Source organism: Physella acuta, unplaced genomic scaffold (genome assembly GCF_028476545.2).
Source record: "Physella acuta isolate Inbredline_101_S28 unplaced genomic scaffold, ASM2847654v3 ptg000131l, whole genome shotgun sequence".
Taxonomy (NCBI): Eukaryota; Metazoa; Mollusca; class Gastropoda; family Physidae; genus Physella; species Physella acuta.
The window spans coordinates 821,561-840,867 of NW_026731650.1; the positions used below are offsets into that span (position 1 = coordinate 821,561).

General features: G+C 33.1%; 4 protein-coding genes across 5 annotated transcripts; 1 reads left to right on the top strand and 3 right to left on the bottom strand.

The window, feature by feature from the left end:
• Positions 1-31: 31 nt before the first annotated feature.
• LOC131935073 (anaphase-promoting complex subunit 15) lies at positions 32-3,130 on the bottom strand. The gene is made up of 4 exons (XM_059291359.1): positions 2,838-3,130; positions 1,231-1,287; positions 846-972; positions 32-690 (listed from the first exon to the last, which is right to left on the bottom strand). Exons 1-4 carry the CDS (start codon positions 2,958-2,960, stop codon positions 686-688), a joined length of 312 nt encoding a protein of 103 aa, XP_059147342.1. The 5' UTR covers positions 2,961-3,130; the 3' UTR covers positions 32-685.
• Positions 3,131-3,386: 256 nt separating this feature from the next.
• On the top strand, positions 3,387-7,284 carry LOC131935118 (post-GPI attachment to proteins factor 2). 2 transcript variants are annotated; one of them, XM_059291454.1, is made up of 6 exons: positions 3,387-3,696; positions 4,289-4,547; positions 4,685-4,800; positions 5,145-5,253; positions 5,927-6,090; positions 6,783-6,919. In XM_059291454.1, the coding sequence occupies exons 1-5, from the start codon at positions 3,544-3,546 to the stop codon at positions 6,088-6,090; spliced, it is 801 nt and encodes a 266-aa protein (XP_059147437.1). In that variant the 5' UTR covers positions 3,387-3,543; the 3' UTR covers positions 6,783-6,919. The 2 variants fall into 2 exon arrangements, with proteins under 2 accessions (XP_059147437.1, XP_059147438.1); XM_059291455.1 differs by lacking the exon at positions 5,927-6,090 and having other exon boundaries at positions 6,783-7,284.
• A 65-nt stretch (positions 7,285-7,349) lies between these two features.
• LOC131935114 (titin) lies at positions 7,350-14,522 on the bottom strand. The gene is made up of 9 exons (XM_059291447.1): positions 14,415-14,522; positions 12,672-12,753; positions 12,074-12,162; positions 11,423-11,547; positions 11,106-11,264; positions 10,858-10,990; positions 10,604-10,681; positions 9,497-10,466; positions 7,350-8,722 (listed from the first exon to the last, which is right to left on the bottom strand). Exons 2-9 carry the CDS (start codon positions 12,750-12,752, stop codon positions 7,820-7,822), a joined length of 2,538 nt encoding a protein of 845 aa, XP_059147430.1. The 5' UTR covers position 12,753; positions 14,415-14,522; the 3' UTR covers positions 7,350-7,819.
• A 2,285-nt stretch (positions 14,523-16,807) lies between these two features.
• LOC131935104 (uncharacterized) lies at positions 16,808-19,243 on the bottom strand. Its single transcript, XM_059291420.1, has 3 exons — positions 19,066-19,243; positions 18,285-18,372; positions 16,808-17,948 (listed from the first exon to the last, which is right to left on the bottom strand). Exons 1-3 carry the CDS (start codon positions 19,181-19,183, stop codon positions 17,738-17,740), a joined length of 417 nt encoding a protein of 138 aa, XP_059147403.1. The 5' UTR covers positions 19,184-19,243; the 3' UTR covers positions 16,808-17,737.
• Between the last annotated feature and the right edge of the window lie 64 nt (positions 19,244-19,307).

A 19,307-nucleotide genomic window follows, 5' to 3' on the forward strand; every position in this document is an offset into this window, starting at 1 on the left:
TTAGTCAATTATCCAAAATAGAACACTTCAATAACAATTACAAATTTATTAATTAAAATAATTAAGTCAGGTGTAGACAAAAGAGAGATTTTTGATTAAAAAAAAAACTAATAACATTTTAATAATCATATTACATACATTGTTTAAGTGGAGTAACTTTACTATAAATAGGGGCTGCTTTTTTCTAGATTTAACTTGATACAAGTTCATTGGTTTTAAATAGGCCAATTTTATACTTTTCTGAGACATCAAAGCAAACTGCAGCTTGATAAAAAATATCACACCAAAACTACAGCTTTAATTTTAATTAATTCCATTTTAATTCTAAATAATGAATAATAATGAAGTGATAATTCTTTCATGCACAAGTACACCAACCACATGTCAGTTGTTTTAATTCTAAAAATTACCATACAAAATACTAAAATACAGCACACCATGGAGATGGAAAAATTACCCCATATCCTAACTTGGCAGTTGTTTCGTTTAAAAAATTGAAGTGCTAATTAATTATCACCACCTCTGACAATATGTAAAATGACAGCTAAAAATAAACATACACAAAATAGTTAAACATGCATGCACAGAATTGTTTTCATTATATGTCATTGCACTTATACCACATTTGAAAGACTTGTATCTCTTTACAACAGGCAGCACTCATTCTCAGTAGAAATGATAGGATTTAGTCTGAAAATAATACAAAGTGAGCCAGATTATGAGAAAAAAATCTGTGACATTATGAAAAAAAATACTTGCACTGGTATGTTCAAACACTAGCTATACTACCAAAAACAGGTTCATGGATTAAAATACCATTACATATCCATTATGCAAATACTTACAAGTACTGGCCTCATCATTAGAATCTCTCTCATCCATCATATCTGTATCTGGGTCATCATTGGTGTCACTTTCCTCCTCCTCTTCACACTCCTCTTCATCTTCTTCCTCCTCTTCCTCTTCTAAGTGCTGCATTAAAAACATGTAAAATCAACAACAGCTGCACCAAATAAGTACACTTCAGTAGCACAGAGAAAGGTATTTTGTTACATTTAATTAGATGTTTAAATTGCACCTGTCTAAACATGGTTGAGCTGTGACTGATGAGATTTCACTGACCATAGTTGTAAGTACTTAAACTTAAAGAATGGAGGCACTTGTGAATACATGTAAATTACAAGTTAGAATAAAATTTCTGGCAGCAAATGTGTACTACATCATTATTACCTCTGATGATTTTCCAATAGGTACAATGTTGTTATCTTTTAAAGCTATGGCGCTCATCTGTAAATGACAAAAAAACTTGATAACCTCATAAAAAGTCAAACACAAAAAATATTAAGTAGGCTAAATGTAAAAAAATATTTTCAAGTGAGTCTAAGTCAAGCTTTAGTAAAGTCCACATTAACTCGCCCAAATTGTGAATAATACCAAGGTCTGTTGGCCTCATGTTGATACAAGATGGTTTACAGCTTTTCATGAATTAAAATTGTAATAAGTCAGACCCAAAAGAGTATAAATAAGTTTATAGCTTATTAGATCTTAATTCTTAACGTAACGAGATGCTTCAATAATTATAACAAAAGCAAAGAAATTGTAGACTATTACATAACCAGAGTGTAGGTAATAAGTGCCTTGAAAGACTTTCTACACATTAACAGACAGTCCTGTGTATCATGGGGAATGCAATACAAACATTTACTAAAACTGTATCAATTTACTTCAAGTATGTTTCATATGTGTAATCAAGATGAAAATTAAAAGCTACTATGGTAGACCTACTTTGTTACTACTATTTAGATCTAGAGAAAAATAATGATTTCATAGTAGGATTTCTTATTGCTCTACTTTTCAATAATTTCATCCTGTTCAAAGAATCTTAGACAAACCTGTCTGACTTAATTTATCTTTTTGAGGCAATAGAGTAGCTTTAATAAAGTTTGTTTCAAATCAATAAATAGTTTACACGGTTTTCAGTATTTTAAAAAATAGCCTACTAGATGTAGTATTAGCAGACATTTTAATGATATTAAGCAAATTTATTTCGCTATTATGCTGTAATTTAGCCCAAAATTAGAATAAAATCATCTACTTTAGAGTCTGGTTGGTTACTATGGTTAGATAATAGAATATAGATCTATTTTTCAGATTGTTAATTGTTCAAAACAAAAATACTATATAGATCTAGTAGGAATAGCCAATAGTATATACTAGTATAAATAGTATATAATATTTAGGCCTATAGGCCTACAATAAATAAATAATAACTTAATAAGATAATAACTTATTAAGATAATAACTATAGGCCCTAATTTAAATTATAATAATATTATATTATTATTATTAGGCCTATCTATACTGCCCCTTAAAGATTTAAAATTGAGTCAGAATTGCCATCAATTGACAATTTAAATTAGGCCGATTCTAGCCAGAATAAGATACGCATGCGATACGCATGCGCAATGGAGAGAAACTACGACTTGCCTTAGCGACGATGTTTTCGATGGTACTGCGCATGCATGTGTTTACAACCGCAGAACCCTAACACCAATCCTAATCCTATCCTTAACCCTATCCCTAACCCTATCCCTAATCCTACCCCTAACCCTCATTCTAACCCTAGCCATAGGTCACTGCGCACGCGCAGAGCTATCTTTTGCCGACTAAGTGGAGACGTTGGGGAGAAAAATCTTCCGAGTAGACACTTCGTTTAAATTACTACTATAAAATACTAGATCTAGTCATTCTAGTTCTATTCTATAGGGAACTATTATACTTATAGGCCTACTCAATATACTGTGTATAATAACAGTTGATTTAATATAGATGCCTACCCATGCTTGGTATTTTTCCTCTAGGAGGGTAAGTTCATTTTCATCATCTCTTGGTTTGTCAACATTGAACCACAAAGAATCCTCAACCCGTGGTAAGGGTGAAGGAAAATAAGGATTGGACATTTTTACTAATCAATAACAGTTGTTAGATCAAGATCTCTAGTACAAAAAATTATCCCTTTCGTTAGATCTAATTGCAACTAGATCTAGATCGTGATCTAATTCTCTAAATTTTAAAAAGTTTACATTAGATCTTTTCAATATCTAGATTCTAATATCCGCCATAATGTCAACAAAAGTATTTAAAAAGTTACACTTAGATTTGGAAACAACAGAACAATAAGTGGGAAAATAAAGTAGATCTATATTTCTTTTTAGTTTACATGTAAGTCAAATATAATATGGTATCGTTGTTTTGATTTATAAAATTAGTAGCTCATATTTGTTTGATAAATTATAACTGTTTTGTTTAGACATTTAGAAGTTACTATTAGTTTAGCTCTTCGTAATATTACCGAAACAAAATACGATTGCACTTTTTAAAGGGGTTGTGTTGACATGAACGACATTTGACTGTTATTCTCATTTGTCTCATATTATAATGAAATAGTTATGATCTAGATTAGTATATTTATATTATATAAGATACATCAGTTTCACATCTTGCAGACCGACGTAACTGGGCAGCCTTGCATTTATCGAAATCATGTCTTCAGAAACTAAACAAAAAGCATTGTTCTATTTACCTTTCCCGGCAATGGCAAAAATTGTTTGTGGACTCCCTCTGTTTGCAACATTGTTCTGTATTATCTGGTCAGTTATTTATGATTTTGAAGATTCTACTGCAACCCACTGCAGGGTAAGATGAAGTTGATACTAGATCTAAGTAACTTAACTTATGCAAGTACAATAAAGAATTACTAATCATCTTTTATTTTACTTGCATAATAATTTGACAATTTTATTTCTTACATTAATCTTAGATTTAGAATGTCTTAGATTCTCCAGTCCCAACAATACCTACTAAATACTAATACTAATACTATACCTAGCCTAAAGCAGCTTCATCATCATATATTCTTAAAAAATCTTTAATGACAATTCATTTTTATTACCTGTAGATCTAGATCCAGTAACTATAGGCCATAGGCCTATAACTATTATTATAATATATATATATATATATATATATATATATATATATATATATATATATATATATATATATATATATATATATATATATATATATAATAAATAATATAGGCTAAAACTAAAACAGTGCCACACCCCTTTATTTGACTTTATTACATCACAACTAAATAACTTGACACATACTTAGTAATAACTTAGTAAGGTTATTTGATTATTATAGCTTCAACTACATTCTATGTAATAGGGTTTTTTGGTTATTATAGCTAATTAGCATAATTGAATTTTTAAATCTACAGGTTAGAAATTACCTCCCGTCAATCAGTGCAGCTATTGGAGGGTTTACTCCACAAAGATATGTCTGGCGGATCAGTATAGCATTACATGCGACTCCTCGCTTTTTGATTGCTATAGCCTATTACAACTTCCATACATCAATCCTTGTTGGAAAGCATAATGAATGTTATAAATCAGTTGCTGCATTTACCAGTCTGTGTCATATAATAGAAGTTGGTGCTCTGGTTGGGCTTACTTTTATCTCTTCAACAGAAAATCACGGTTTGTTCACACATTTAAAAAAAAGTATAATGTACCGCCAGTGAATTCACAAAATGGGAATATTCAAGAATTAGCAAGAATTAAAATAGAATGTAACTTACTTGAAATAAAAGAATTTAAATTATTTTTCCCAACAGATCTTCATGAGACCATGTTTATAATCTTTATGGCTGGTGGTTTAATTTACATGTTACTGACCATAATCCTATTTAGATGTCGTGGTTTTGTCAAAGGTGCTTTCATGACCAATGAAGTAAGATTTTGTTTATTTTTTCATTGTATTGGTATGAATCATAATTTTATCCTTTATTATATAAACCTATTGGATTGTGAGAATATAATTAGTAATCTATTAGGCAAAGTACTGATCAATTTAAATAAATTGAGAAAAATTAGTCATTGTACTTGTGTTTTTCAAATAGGGAAACAATAGCTATGCAAAATCAGAAAACAGTTGTGTGGTGTTGCATATGACTCTAAAAAAAAGAATCTAATTGTTGTGTGTGTGTGTAGTGGGGGCACTTTTAACTTACAGAAATAAACTTTAAGGATCATTTTAGTTAACTGGGCACTTTAAAAAAAATTATTTTATTTTAGGAAACAGCTTCATTGTGGTGGAAGGAAAAGCTGTTTTTGTTGAACATAAGTATATTTTTCCTGTCCGTGTACATATACTTCAGACACAACTGGTATTGTGAGCCTGGAGGTTGGTATACTTAACTTTTACCATCTTATTTCCTACGCTTACTTTATGGGGTTTGTTATTTTAAGAAAACTATTTAGAAATAGCCATATTCTAGGTGGTTATGACTTCAAAAGCTCAAATAATGTGCAATAACATATATTTTGCAACTAACTATATTTTAACTTTAACTAAATATTTAAAATAAGGGTAAAATTAAAATAGATTGTCATCTGCAGTTGTTTTCCACCTACAATGACTCATGTTATTATTTCCACACTAGATCAAGAAGCACTTTTCAGGGGGGAGGGGGGCCAGTAAAAGTTGACCAAGGCTGTTTATGTAATTTTTAGGTGGCAGTTAAATATTGAAGTAAATTAATATAATAAGTAACACTAACAGCATCAAATTAAAACATTATTACATACCTAATGTTAATGCTATAGTTTTTAAGTTATGATGGGATTTTTAATTAGTATGAAAGATAATGTTTTCTATTTGTTTTTGGTGCATGCAGCCGTTTAGTTTTATGGATTGTAGACTGTACTGTTAGACTTATGAAAACATTTGCACAGCATGAACCTCATAAGTTTCTTATTGTGTGCCTCTGTCTACCTTTTGTATTTCTATGTATTATTGTATTTTAAAATTTAAACAATTCTTGATCCTTTTTTTACCTGTGCTAAAATCTTTCCAGTTTACACTGGGTTTGCTGCTTGTGAATATCTAGTGATAATGACCAACATAGCATTCCATGGCACAGCTAGCCTAGACTTTGCTCCCTTTTCCCTGGCGTATGCCCAAACTACCCTTATCACAGAGCTTCCACAAATGCCTAGAACCAAGGCAAAGACAACATAGGTGTGTTTGTAAAATCTGTTAACTCTTACTTTAAATGTGGTCACTACTTGACATGAATTTAAATGTTTTTAAGTTTATAGATTATTAAGCTGAAGAAAAAAATAAGTTCAATAAGAGTTAGTGTTTAAATTTGGCATTTTAACATACAAGTAAGTCATATTTACAATTAACACCGTTACTATTGTTGTTTTATTGTTTGACCCAGCATGTGCATCCTAGTCCTAGCATTGTAAATGCAACTTTTTTCTGTGAGAATTTTCTTAACACAGCTTTCTAAAAATTAAAGATGTTTCTTGTGACCTTTTTAGCATTTCTTGCTTTTTTGTTATATTTTAATTGTAATTTTTATAGAGTTAATATTAAGCCATTACGAGTACTGTAAGTTTTACAATAAATGGGGAGATGATAAAATTATAATGCTGATCTATACTTGTGAACATTCCAACTGTAAAGATTACTACAAGGATACTTTTACCAAATTACTGCATAGCCATGCTACTTAAGTAAGCAGTATGAACATTGCTTGGGTACTTGCTTATCATGGCTAAAGTAGTTGGTATTATTCAAGTTGTTAGTTTTTGTAAATTATTTTTACTGACTGTATGGTTTCCCTGTTTGATTTCATGACATCTAAAATTCGATAAAACCCTTATTGATTGGTATTAATTTGTCTTCCTTATTTCTCTCTTCAGTCTACACATTTTTTGCTGCTGGTGAATATGGTGTTGTCGTGACAAATATACTCTTTCACTACACAGCTGCTCTAGATTTTAAAATTTCAAGACTGTCTTTATTGACTGCCTCAAAGACTGACTGGTGGGACTCAGAAAAACAGTCATTGATGTAGCCTTCAAGAATTAATTATTTGCCACTGTGATTCTAGGTATACTTTTTCCCATAGCTAAAGATTCCTACCTGAAATATTCCATTATTTATGTCAATGTCAGAATTATTATTAAAGCTGTACATTTTGTGCTCATAGATAAGCTATCTATTTTCATAGTCTTTGCGAGTTAAATTATATACATGCGATATATTTTTAAAATCATATAACTATTTTATAACATATTGAAAAAATTCTTGGCAAACTATGTTGATAGAGATACACATTTGTTGCTATCCACTGCCCTAATGTTGTTATTGTTGAGCATGGGTTCTCAAGAGATCTGCTAAATTAAAAACATTTTGTCATTTTATGTTTCTTGGATTATTCTACTTTTTGTGTGTATTAGTAATCAAAACTTCAAAAACCAATCAACGGTAAACATTTTATTATAAAATTTAACTTTGTTCAACAAATTTTTCTGATAAAAAATTCTTTATACATATAAATATACATCTAGATCTATGGATAGTTTAACTAGAGACCATATTTTTTAAAGTTAATCCCAATTTTCTAATAGAAAAATTGTATTTTAAGAATAGCATGACATAAAACTGAATCATAAAGGACTAAAATAATGGTTTAAGCATTATTTAAAATTACATTATAGTTACAATGCACACTTTGTGTTGAACGGTATTACACCTTAATACTTAATAATAACCTAGTTAGATATATGAACATGACTAACAAATCTTTAAAATATGCTAGTTGCAGCTGCAACAGTCCTAAGCATAAATAAAAAAAATTCTTAAAACAAATGCTGATAAAGAATCAGTAACATGGCCAGGAATTGTAAGAATTTAAGATGTTAGTGCAAATCAGTTGATGTGCGCTACATTACATTTACAATGGCTTAGCTCTGCCAGGAACAAAAAATGGTGGCCTGATTGTAGGCTGGTTTAGCTGAGAAAATTTCTTAGCTAACATGGCAAGCTTTGAGACTTTTACACCACTAGACAGGGTCTCATCATCTACTGACATAGTCTGGTCAACATCCTTTGGTCCAACTGACACATCAGCATCCCCATGACTAGCTTGGCTGACTGGGACTAGGTTGTCCCCACCTCCATCAGGGACTAATTTACAGGCCACTGGACTTCTTTTGTTGGTCATACATGGTTTGTCAACACCATCTCCATCTTGCAATAATTTACTGGCCACTGGATTGCTCTTGGTGGTCTTCTGGGTTTTTTCAGCGCCACCTCCTCCTGGCATTACTTTACAGGACACGGGGCTGCGCTTATTGGTCACGCATGGTTTGTCAGACTCCAGAACCTGACAGAACAAATCTGACAAAAAGCTAGAATCATAGCTTTCTTTTTCATCCACCCATTCATTTTCAACTTTGTTTTCCTCCCACGATTTTTTATCTGAAGTAACAATGGTTTCTTCTTCAAGATCTGAATCATCATCAACAAGGTTTTTCAAGTGGCGCCCCCACTCCAACAAAGTTCCATGTAATCTTAATTCAGAATCCTCAGCACCTGAAGAGTCCTCAACAACCTTATCTTGTTGGTGAGCCATGCTGGTTTTATCCAATGGTGATGGATCTGGCAAAAGTGGAGCCGTAAACTTTTTTGAAGGAAACAGGGGAATAGAAAATAAATTTTTTTTCCTGACAACTGGTGGTTCAGGAGTTGGCAATAAAGAATTTTGAGGTGGTTCTACGGGTGGTGGTGGGGTTTTGTATAATGTTGGCAATGGTTTCCTTACAAGAGGATTTATTTTAGCTGGTGCTGGCATACCCTGTGTTGGTGAAATAAAAATGGTAGTAATTAATAGATAGGTTTGACTAACTATTTCAACTCCTTGGAGAATAATAAAGGAAAATAAAACAACCTTAATACATTTTAAAGACATTAAAAAAATTTCAAGCATTTTTTAATTGCAAGAATATGATCTAAGCTTAAATCTAATTCAAAATCCAATTTAAAAGTAATAATAGGGCTTGTAAGTAGGTCACCAACTTCTTATCATACTAGCCAGCTAGTATTTTTCCAACCAATTGTGAATATGTTTATTAAATCGGTAAAAAAAGAAATAAAAGTTACTTGCGCTTGTGTTAAGTTATTTAAAATCGTAAAAACTGATAATGATAGTTTGAGAATTCACCTAACCCTGGCTAACGAGATTTCAAATTTTAAGTAAGAGAAGCAAAGAGACTTACAAGCCCTATTAGCACCCTTCTAACTTTTAATGTATCCATGATTTATAACAACCAACATCTAGAAAAGAAAATCAGAATTTTCTTTCTTAAAATCTGAAACATGTTTTAGATTTACCTATGTCATTTAACTTAAATGACTAATACCTGTGTCTTTAAAGAGGATCATTTTGAAATTCTCTATTTGCATACACTTCCTTCTCACTAATAATTGTACTTTGCATGTATCACTTTGTCAATTCTACAATTTTCCACACATAATCTCAAGATCCAGACCAACTTGGTCAAGTAAAATGTAACAGAAAATATTCTTAAAATAATCTTAATCATCCATAACTTATTACTATCACACCTACCTCTTGCTCATTAATTTCTTTTACTGCAGAATTTTTAATCAGAGGTCTTCCATTTTCAACATTCAAATAAGTAGCTGGTGCATCTTTTCTAGGAGGACTAATGGGTTTCTTTGGGCTTGTATTACCTTGAGGTGGCAAGTTAGTAGCCTCAACAAACTTTTGTTGTGGGCTTGTACATTTAGGTTCCAAGTTAGCATTGGTAGTCTCAACAGACATTTTTTGTGGGCTTGTACATTTAGGTTCCAAGTTAATACTGGTAGCTTCAACAGATATCTTTTGTGGGCTTGTATACTTAGGCTCCAAGTTGATAGCCCCAGCAGACATTTTTTGTGGGCTTGTATACTTAGGCCCCAAGTTAATAGCTTCCTCAACAGATATTTTTTGTGGGCTTGTACATTTAGGTTCCAAGTTAATAGCTTCCTCAACAGATATTTTTTGTGGGCTTGTACATTTAAGTTCCAAGTTGATAGCCCCAGCAGACATTTTTTGTGGGCTTGTATACTTAGGCCCCAAGTTAATAGCTTCCTCAACAGATTTTTTTTGTGGGCTTGTACATTTACGTTCCAAGTTAATAGCTTCCTCAACAGATATTTTTTGTGGGCTTGTACATTTAGGTTCCAAGTTAATAGCTTCCTCAACAGATTTTTTTTGTGGGCTTGTACATTTAGGTTCCAAGTTAATAGCTTCCTCAACAGATATTTTTTGTGGGCTTGTACATTTAGGTTCCAAGTTAATAGCTTCCTCAACAGATATTTTTTGTGGGCTTGTACATTTAGGTTCCAAGTTAATAGCTTCCTCAACAGATTTTTTTTGTGGGCTTGTACATTTAGGTTCCAAGTTAATAGCTTCCTCAACAGATATTTTTTGTGGGCTTGTACATTTAGGTTCCAAGTTAATAGCTTCCTCAACAGATATTTTTTGTGGGCTTGTGTCATCTTGAGGCTGAATGTCACTTACTCCAGTGTGAGTACTGTAAAGAATGTTAATATATTATTTAGAAAGTATCCAAAGCTATTTTATTAAAATCGGCAAACATTGATCTACTTTTTTATATTATTTGCCATGTTAAACCTAAAAGTTAAAAATAAGATTGAAATAGACACTTACTATTTTTTGACATCTTTTAAAATGTCATTAAATTTTTCATAAACCTCTTTGTACTTCTGCAGCAATGCCTCGCTTTCTCTAAGAATATAAAATGTGTAGGCTAAATAAATAAACAGACAAATGCATGGATAAGCATACATTTTTTTAGCAAGTAATGAAATTAAAATATCTTTAAGTTACTCTTTTATTTTAAATAAAAAAATGTATAACCATTTGACTAGCCATTTTGAAATAATATAGGAACAAAACAAGACCTTTCTTGAAGCCATGACATAGCTTTCTCTAAGATAGTCTCTGTGCTGGCTGACTGATGAGGAGGTGCTGGAACTAGAGATCCTCTGGTTTTCCTCTGGAGGTCATACAGAACACGTTCTGTATAATTCACTCCTGTTGTGTGTAACAATAAGTTATATTCCAGGTTTAAGTATAACACGAACATTAGAAGTGAAAGCTTGTACTAAAATTTTTTTCTATTTGTGAGCATGCAGAAAGATAATCTTACCTCCGCTGTCAGTGCCAAAAAATTCAGAGCTGACCCACAGGCATGTCTCCTTAACTCTGTTTAGGTTGAGTACACTGTCATACTCACCAGACCTTTTGGTGAAGGCTGCAGCATTAATCAGCTCACAATAGGACTCATCAGGCTGCATGTTGTGAGGTGCTAAGGGATACAGGTTGCATCTAGTTCAGTTAAAGATACTTTCTCATATGAAATAATAATAATGTAAGCTTTTACATACATTTGTTGATACCAGTACCATCAATATTTAGTTTGTATTGTACATAATTCTACGTTAAAATGACAAATCTAATCGTTACCCAGTTTGAGTTTGTGAGCACAGTCTGATGCTATGTCAACAACAATGCGCTGAGATTTTAAGCTCCATCCATTTAATTCTTTAATGGCTCTTAAAGCTTCTTCTTGAGTATGGTACCTTACAAATCTGCACAATTAATCCACAAAACAAAAGTTTTAATATGATGACGTATTTTTTTTATAGTCTTACCCAGTTAATTAAATCAATGATAAAGATTTCCAGAAACTTCTAATATCCTTCATTAAGTACTTTGGTAATATGGATAAACATGCAACATGTTAAGTTCACATGTGTTCTCCAATTATGAACCAAACATACCATACAAAAGTTACTATGATGTAGGGTAGCTACATATATATACACATATATATATACACACATATATATATATATATATATACATATATAGCTACACACATTAATATCTACACATATACATGTACACAATGTGTCATATATGTCATATATATATATATATATATATATATATATATATATATATATATATATATATATATATATATATATATATATATATATATATATATATATACACACACACATATATTCAAACATATAAATTAACAAAATTAATGCATCATTTAATTTACAATATGTTTGAAAAGAAAGGTAATTTTCAACAACTACAGACCCAAACTTGGATCTGCCCTGCTCTTTGGGAGGTATGATAACTTTTTCAGCTACATGACCACACTCACTAAATAAAGTATCCAAATCATCCTACAAAAATACAAGAAAGAAGGATATAGTGTTCAATGTAATTATAGGTAATTCTAGGAGAAAATGTCTATTACACGAAAACATTTGTTTTTTTATCATCTCTAATAAATGTAGCTTACTGTTGTATAGGTGTATGACTCTTATTTAAAATACCTTAAGGAAAAAATGAACATTGTTTGTTATTATGGTTACATTTAATAAATTATCTAATAAAAAAGTTTTAACTAATAATAAATAATAATAGAAAGAGAAAAGAAATAACACCAATGTGTTAATGACTAAAGTCCATCTAAGAGTCTTTCTGAATAAAAATAAAAGATAAAGCATGTGCTTATACAATAGGAATTATATTGAACTACATACTAAGACACCTAATTTTAAGTCAACAGAAAATTGTTAAAATGTTTATGATTGTTGCAGTTTAGAAATGGGCCTACATTGTGAAAGAAAAAAGTTTTTGTTCAATTTTGTTTCCCAACATTATTATTTCAAGATTAAACTATGGTTACCTCTGTAACTTCAGAATTAAGATTCCCCACATATACTGAGAAGAAACTGGCACTACGGTCTTTTCTGTTGGTATTATCCATCCTGAAAATAACAAAAAAGCATGTTAGCCTAAAAAGAAACATAAAGTGGTTTTGCTTCACTAATAGAGAGTGTGAATTAATTGATAATGAATAAAAGTGCAGGCATCTGTGAAAAAATTGCATTATATATATATATATATATATATATATATATATATATATACTTATTTAATTATAGGACCTACATTTATATAATATTTATATGTAGGCCCTAAGAAAGGTGTACAGAGTTTTGTTAATGTGTGGTGTATCTGCTTTACAGCTCTTAGTGTTAAAGAGAAAATAAATGAGACAAATGCAACAAATTTATAAATAATTTATTCATTTTAGTAGCTTACACTTACACTCTTAATTTGCCTTCCTTATTAAAAAAAAGTTTACTAAACTAATAGATCTAATAAAGCCTGTGGTTCGCCTGATGATTTCTTAAAAATAAATGTTTTAAGACCTAAAACTAAAACTTAGTTAAGTATTTGTCACTTTTTTTCACTTAATCTATTCTAGATCTATCACTCAGTAAGCACTTTTTTTTGTTGATCTAGATTCTAGAATATGAAGATCTAAAATCTAAATCTTTTCTATATTAAGTGATTAGAAATAGTTAGAACTATTTAAAATGTAGATCTAGAACATATTGAGATTGTATTCAATTGTATAGATTTAGATTTTAGAATAGATCTCTAGATCTACACTTCAATTTAAATGACTTTACTCTTTACATTTATCTGCTAAGCCACGCTTTAACTTTTTTTTATAGGCCCTACTTCTTCACAACTGATTTGAGATTTGAATTTTTATTATTTTAAGTATTTTTAAGTGTTCAGATCAAACTGCTCTAGCTAGATCTAATATCTAGTAGCTAGATCTAGATCTAATTTATATCTAGAATCTATATCTATTAAACTATTAAGACTATTATATACAATATACAATACAATCTCACTAGTAGATCTATCTAGATCTACATACTACATAAATCTAGTAGATCTAGATCTAGAGTAGATAGAATCTAGCTAGAATCTAGATCTAGATTAAGTTAAGATTTCCTTAGCCCTTAGTAGAAGTAGAATTTATATTAAATATTTAGTAAATTAAAAATTTAATAGTAAAGTACCCCTGCATTGCATCAAACTTATTATATTAAGTTATTAAATAAAGTTTTAAACATCAAGTTTGATAAGTAAACCACATCACAAGCAATAGTATGAACATACAATGTACAACATTAACATTAATAATAATATCATTAACATCATCTTCATCTTCATCTAGATTAGTGACCAGTGTCCGACAATACACTCTTCCATAAAATAGGTGATTAGTCTCGACTAATTTTATGGTTAAGAATTGGGGTTAGGGACATGGTTAGCATTGACATTAGCCAGCCATGTGTGTATTTAGTATTTAGTTTACTACCAGTAACCTAACACTCCCCTAACACACACCACTTTACTTTTTTTTAAAGAAGATTCCATTGGCATTATCATTCATTCATTATAGAATAATATAGAATATAAACTATAAAGATTATCGGACACCGGTATAAATTTATTTTCTCCCCAAATTTGATCTAGATTTCTAGATCTAGAGTCTAGATCTGGTTGTTTTATTATTACACTAGATTCTAGATCCAAATCTGGATGTTTAAGATCTGTACCTTACCTTAAGTACTAAGTTGTCTAATTATTTAAGATCTAGAAATCCTAAATGCCAAATGATAGGTCTAACTGCGATTTTTTTTAAAAATGCAAGTGTCTGCAACTCTTTGGGTTGCCAGATAAAATTGTGAATTATATTTCTACAACGGCTAGCCTAATGTCATAATACTTATAATGCATTATTGGAATAGTAATTTATTTGTCCACTTTAACTTTAAAATAAAATAGATTTTTTTTTTAAAAAGCTGTCAATGTAGGTTATATGTTAATAACCTATTTTAAAATGCTAATTTTAGTTAGCCTACATCTTCTCTTGTTCATTAAAAGGAATTTAACTAGACTACGATCTTCTATTTTCCATCTGTTCTTTTCACAATTGGGTTGTCAATATGGCAATCAAGTAAGAGTTTAGGCCTAGTCTCTCCACAAAATTTCGGGTGGTGTTTTTTTTTTTTTTTAAATGTTCGGTACACCTGTGTGATAACAGTGAGTTATATAGCGTTTGCCCCTGCATGTTGTGATGTGAATTGCTGCCCGGAGGTCAAATGCGTGTAGATTCTATAAAGAGTGACAGAGTTGTGACCGATTGTTGAGGAAACGTTGGATTTGGTGTTCCCGGTGGTTGTCTGATGCTGGTTGTCTGACCGCTGGTTGTCTGGCTAAAGTTGTCTAACCTCAGGTTGCTTCACCGCTGGAATGTGATAGCTCGCGTTCGATTGTTTTGTAGTGGGCTCAACACGATTGTGGTAGGCACCTATAGAGTTGATGTGTAGTGGGATAAATCGTCAACACATGTGTGTAAGGTATAGGGTTGATGTGTGCTGTGTTTTAGTTTTCTGCAACTAGACGATCATATTATTGCATACATTGATTATTTTTCTATTTAAGAAATAAACAATCAAATGTGCAAACCAGCTGATGCTAACGCTGGGGGTGTTTACCTAATGATTTGGGTGTTATAATAATATAAAAAAAAATGTCAGCATGTACGTGTATGTATCTTATCAATTAACTAGACATTAAAAAAAAAACGTGTTTAGGCCTAAAAGAGCATTTGGGAATGGGATGGGGATTCTAAATATTCTTAAACAACTGGTCAACTGCCTCTCCCATTTTTCTTTCTTTTTGAAACAAGTTGATCTGCTACTGCTGCCTAGCGCAACAATCTTGATTAACAGAAGGCTCATTGCAAACGATGAAGACAATTGATTGTGCTAAAAATAGATTAGGTAATAGAGTGCAACCGAGTTGACCTGTAAGCTAGAGCAGACAAAATGTAGTTCCTATTCGCTAACACATTGGGTGGAATGATTTATAGGTCAAGGCCAGGAATGGCATTTGCATTTTAGGCTGCCATTAAAGCGCTGCACTTGGTTTTTTTTTAATCGCCTGCATGTTAAAATCGCGTTTCACGTTTTTCAGATGTGTTTACTTTGTTATGGGCTCTGCGGTCAATGACTGCATACTTGTGATGCATTATAAACACACAAATACACACAGAAACACACTCGCACATACACGCACACATTTTATAGGCTAGCCGTTAGAAATTAGGCTGCATATGAGGTCTGGTTATGGTATTTGTAAATGCTCCAAGGCAGAGCCTGAACATGCTCTTTGGCAGCCCGAACATGACCTTAGGCAGAGCCTGAACATGCTGCTGGGCAGAGCAGAGCCCGAACATGACCTTAGGCAGAGCCTGGACATGACCTTAGGCAGAGCCCGAACATGCACTTGGGCAGCCCGAATATGACCTTAGGCAGAGCCTGAACATAAGGGTTTCTTCCACACTTTTTTCTCCGGGGAGGGGGGGGGGGCACTTGAAATTTTCGAGGGGGGGGGGGTAGACTTTCTTCGGAGGGGCTCTGTCCCCCCCCCCCCCCCCCCGAAGAGATGCCTGGAAGAAACTCTGCTGAACATGACCTTAGGCAGAGCTCGAACATGACCTTAGGCAGAGCCTGACATGCTCCTAGGCAGAGCAGAGCCTGAACATGCTCCTAGGCAGAGCAGAGCCTGAACATGCTCCTAGGCAGAGCCTGATCACACCTCTAGACAGAGCCTGAACATGACCTTAGACAGAGCCTGAACATGACCTTAGACAGAGCCTGAACGCCCCTGGATGAGTCCAAAATGACCCTCAGCCTTTTACAACCCATAACGTCAGCTTATTACCTTTCTGATGTTTTCCTAATTTGCTTCGGATTACAAAACAGAATCATAACATCATAACTAAAATTATCAGTACAATGCAGGTTGCCAGATAAAACTAAAAATATGCTGAAGTTTAACACGACAACACCGTTACTTAAAAAGAAAACGCGGGAAAAGCAGATGTTTGTTTTTGACTTTTATTCATTTTAAAGTGTTTACAGTACAAACATATAAACATGTAAACATAATTTTGTCCTGATTATTTAAGCAAGTATCTGATAAGCAAATATAGGTGTATAGTAATTATCTCGGTAATGGCGCCCAAATACCCAATTCGCGATTCTGGCACCCCAAATGTCCACCACAATCACCTACTCGACATGTCGGCTTTAAACATTTGACACACATTCAAGCAAGGCTGGTAGATACTTTGTGATCGTAAATTAAAATAAACACGGTTAGAAACTTTGCAACAATTCCAACAATAAGATTACACCTCTTGATTACACGAAGCATACACCAGTATAAGTATACAAGAATGTAATTATTTGGGTGTCAAACTTGGGATTGATGTGTGCAAACTAGGAGGGGATGCGACACTATTGAAAGGTTCTTACTTCTGCGAGTAAAATGGCGATAAAATTAAAAGATCAATATTAAAGATGAAGTGTTGTTTCTTTCTGACTTACAAACACTCAGGGGTTAATATTCTGCCACTCAGGGGTTAATATTCTGCCACTCAGGGGTTAATATTCTGCCACAGAGGTTAATGTTCTGCCACTAAGGGGTTAATATTGATGATCTCCGATAGCTGAACCTTCTACGCGTATTTTGGCATTAGAACGCATGTAAATTGTAATGCATGTTTCTAGCTCATTAAGAATAATATGGTAAAATGGTAGTCAAATAAATTCTCAATGTGCTTGGATTGGTACATCAATATATTAACATCGGCATATATATATTTTGTATTAACTATTGGGTAAAGAAAGTATGAAATGCTGATTTCAGCTAGTGTAAAAATTACTTGCATTGTTTTTATTTTAGCTGTATACACGTGTCTGTAAAACACCGATTGTAAACACACAATTTATTTGAACTTGAGCAATTTATGAAACAACACATCTTTGTACAATGAACACATTAGGTAACTTAGGTAAAAATGTAGACCAGCGTCTACAATTTACAGGTTTCACTGACTTGGCTTACAAAGGCTGGGTAACGCTGGCTAGTTGTTCTCGTGCCATCTGGCAACTCAACTGATGTTACTTTTGGTATTCGAATACCGATAGGTGTCGACTGTGAGGGGCTCCAGCTGAAGCCGTGAATTCTCACGTGATCTTGCTTTGTCGGGGTGGCACACATTGACGAGGGCTGGATCACGTAGCTGGAGAGAAAAAAATCACATTTTGACAAACATTTGTTGATTCTACTAGAGCCAATCGCTTTATTCAGTCTGGTTAGTCTTATAATCTCAGACTTGGTGTTCAGCATAATCTATATTTATTATGTACATACTTGAGAGTCAATTTGTTTTAAAGAGAAGATAACTCTCACGTTGTGTAAATCTTCTACGGCCATATTCTCTTACACTTGTCACATGACTTTCACCTGTCACAAGACTTACACTTGTCACATGATGACTTAGTCACATGACTTAGTCACATGACTTACACTTGTCACATGACTTGCACTTGTCATATGACTTAATCACAAGACTTACACAATATCTCCAGGAATCAGGATACAACTTGCTGCCGGGTTGGTGATGACGTAAGAGATGGTCTGGCTGGATGGTTCGCTGTTTCTCTCTGAAAGAAAACATTTCTCTGTTACAGTAGCACATCAAAACCATTATTTACGTGCTTCACGTGAGTTGTCGTCCTACAGGTGTGAAAACTTCCGTGAACACCAGCTCACCTCTGTCGACTGGCCACTGCTCAATTCGTTATCTCCCACGTTTGTAATTGATTCTAATCATTTTTAATGGCTACTTTTATATCTAACTGGATTGAAAATTAGGTATTCATATGTTGTCGTCAAAAATGACTTCAGGAAAAATTCAAATAAAACCAGGACACTAGAAATGTGCCAAAATTGAGATACAATTTGCAACCCCCCCCCCCATCACTCTCCATACAAACACGCAGACATTGACAAACATCGCTTAAAAGTTGACTGGAAAGATGCGCTACGAAAAACTGCGCACAGTAAAGTGCGAAAGGACATTTTTGTTTTCTTAAACTTAAATCGAACATTTGTAGACACTGGCAAAGAATGACCACATGTACGTTGTATCATAATTAAACACTTTCCCGCGAAATATGATGATTTAAAGTGTAGTAGTAGCATGATTAGTTTGTATTTGCGCATTTTTCTGTTTGCGCTCAATTTCTGTTGCGCAGTTTACCGCTAACGATTTTTTCTCGAAACACGCTTAAAAACAGGAGGCCTACGGACAGGCCGATCAACAGCCGTGAATCACATAGGCCCATCAGACTTACCAGTATCGATGTGTGAGAGGTCTAAAGACTGGATTCGATTCTGTATCATCGTGCCTAGGTTGGCGAACTCGGGGTGACAAATTGTAGAAAATCGCCGGTGTCCATGTTGTCCATTCATGCTGACAATAGAATGGGATTTGGGGCGATGCTGACTTGGCTTGGGGCGAGAAGAAGATGGTGGATTCTGTAACAAAGAGGGTGGATTCTGTAACGAAGAGGGTGGATTCTGTAACAAAGAGGGT